The sequence below is a fragment of the Cannabis sativa genome, chromosome 3 (genome assembly GCF_029168945.1).
Source record: "Cannabis sativa cultivar Pink pepper isolate KNU-18-1 chromosome 3, ASM2916894v1, whole genome shotgun sequence".
Lineage (NCBI taxonomy): Eukaryota > Viridiplantae > Streptophyta > Magnoliopsida > Rosales > Cannabaceae > Cannabis > Cannabis sativa.
The window spans coordinates 22,642,984-22,644,711 of record NC_083603.1 but is presented as its reverse complement, the minus strand read 5'-3'; the positions used below and the strand labels follow the sequence as shown (position 1 = coordinate 22,644,711).

Below are 1,728 nucleotides of genomic sequence, written 5' to 3'. Positions count from 1 at the left end.
GCAACAACAAATGCATAAACATTACCCCATCACCCTCACCCACTTTGCACTCATATTCCAAAATCAAATCTCTCTCTCTTAAGCGAAAAAAAAAAAAATCTCTCTTTTTCTTTCTCAGGTACATTTTGCTGTTTTTCCTGCATCACAAAGCAAAATTATAATTTTCCATCTAATAATATATATATAGTTGTATAAGTTTTTATATATGTATAATGTGGGGTATTTATTTGATTCAATCTTTCTACCTAAATTACAAACCCTTTTACCTAACTTCCAAAATATAATACCCAAAATACCCTTCTCAATTCAAATCTCAAGATATAAAAACACCACCTTATACTATAATATACCATCTCAAACTCCTAATCCCCTTTTCCTCTAAACTTGTTCAGCTTTCCTATTCGTTGGTAGTGTAATAACCAAAACAAAATGGAGAAAATCACAAGATTAGCTCTACTAATAACCACAGCCATTTTCTTCCTTTGCAAACCTATCTCAGGCCAAAGTCCGGCGAAGTCACCGGCGCCAGGAGGCCCTGTTGACATAATAGCTGTTCTTAAAAAAGCAGGGCAATACACCACATTCATCAAGCTTCTAAAGGGTACCCAAGTATCTGACCAAATCAATTCCCAACTTAGTGGTTCAAGTCAGGGCATTACAGTCTTTGCACCCACCGACTCAGCCTTCTCTAGCCTCAAGACAGGCACTCTCAACTCCTTGACCAGTGAACAACAACTTCACCTAGTTCAGTACCATGTCCTCCCAGCCTTTTATACCATCTCCCAATTCCAAACTGTCTCCAACCCAATTCATACCCAAGCTGGTAATAGCGAAAATGGCCAGTACCCACTTAATGTAACAACCTCGACTAGTAACCAGGTCAACATTACTACTGGTGTGGTCAATGCTACCGTCAGTAATACCGTCTATACTGATGGCCAGCTTTCAGTATTCGAAGTCGACCAAGTTTTGCTTCCTTTAGATATTTTTGGAACGGCTACAGCTCCGGCACCGGCGCCCGTGGCTGATTCTAAGCCTGTTAAGAGTGTTGACCAAGATTCCGATGATGCTCCGGCCAAGTCTAAGGGCCCCGATGATGATGACGATTCTGGTGCTTTGGGCCTCAAATCAGGCTCAATCGGTGGGCTTTTATTTGTTGGAGCAGCTCTTCTTGCCGTCTTTTAATTTTTTATTTTTAATTTTTGAATCCTTTTGTGTGGCATTGGAACAATTGCAATTCCCTTTTGAAGTTTTATTGATTGAAACCATTATTCTTTTTCTACAATTAATTTTGTCTGGCTCACTAGAGTTACTTTGTAAGAAAAAACTAAAATAATGATAAATCCAAGTAGATAAATAAAAATAAAAAATAATTAAGTTCTTTGAATATTAAATTTTATTATATTAAAAAACCTTATTGAATTATATGCATTACAGAGAAAACTTCTTTTCTTGCTCTATTATATGAATAAATAGAGAAAGGTTAGATTTTTTTTTTTTTTTTAAATGACAATTCCATTAAGAGGAGGAAGGTTAGATCTTAATAGTTAAAAAAGAAACGAATAATTGTTCAAAATAAAAATCAAATAATTGTTCTTACTGAAAAGTCGTAGCTAATAGTTGGACTCCTGCACTTCTTTATTAGTCTATGTAATATAATATTTACAATAAATAATTTAATGTGATATTTGTCAAATGGTAACATAAAAACATGAAATTGACAATGAT

The 1,728-nt window shown here is 35.1% G+C and overlaps 1 protein-coding gene across 1 annotated transcript; it reads left to right on the top strand.

Moving 5' to 3' along the window:
- The first annotated feature begins 292 nt into the window (after positions 1-292).
- LOC115709972 (fasciclin-like arabinogalactan protein 11) lies at positions 293-1,384 on the top strand. The gene has a single exon (XM_030638254.2). The coding sequence runs from the start codon at positions 430-432 to the stop codon at positions 1,183-1,185; it is 756 nt and encodes a 251-aa protein (XP_030494114.2). The 5' UTR covers positions 293-429; the 3' UTR covers positions 1,186-1,384.
- The last annotated feature ends 344 nt before the right edge of the window (positions 1,385-1,728 follow it).

Excerpts from the sequence above, each read along its gene's own strand:
- LOC115709972 (XM_030638254.2), top strand. The coding sequence starts at position 430 with ATGGAGAAAATCACAAGATTAGCTCTACTAATAACCACAGCCATTTTC.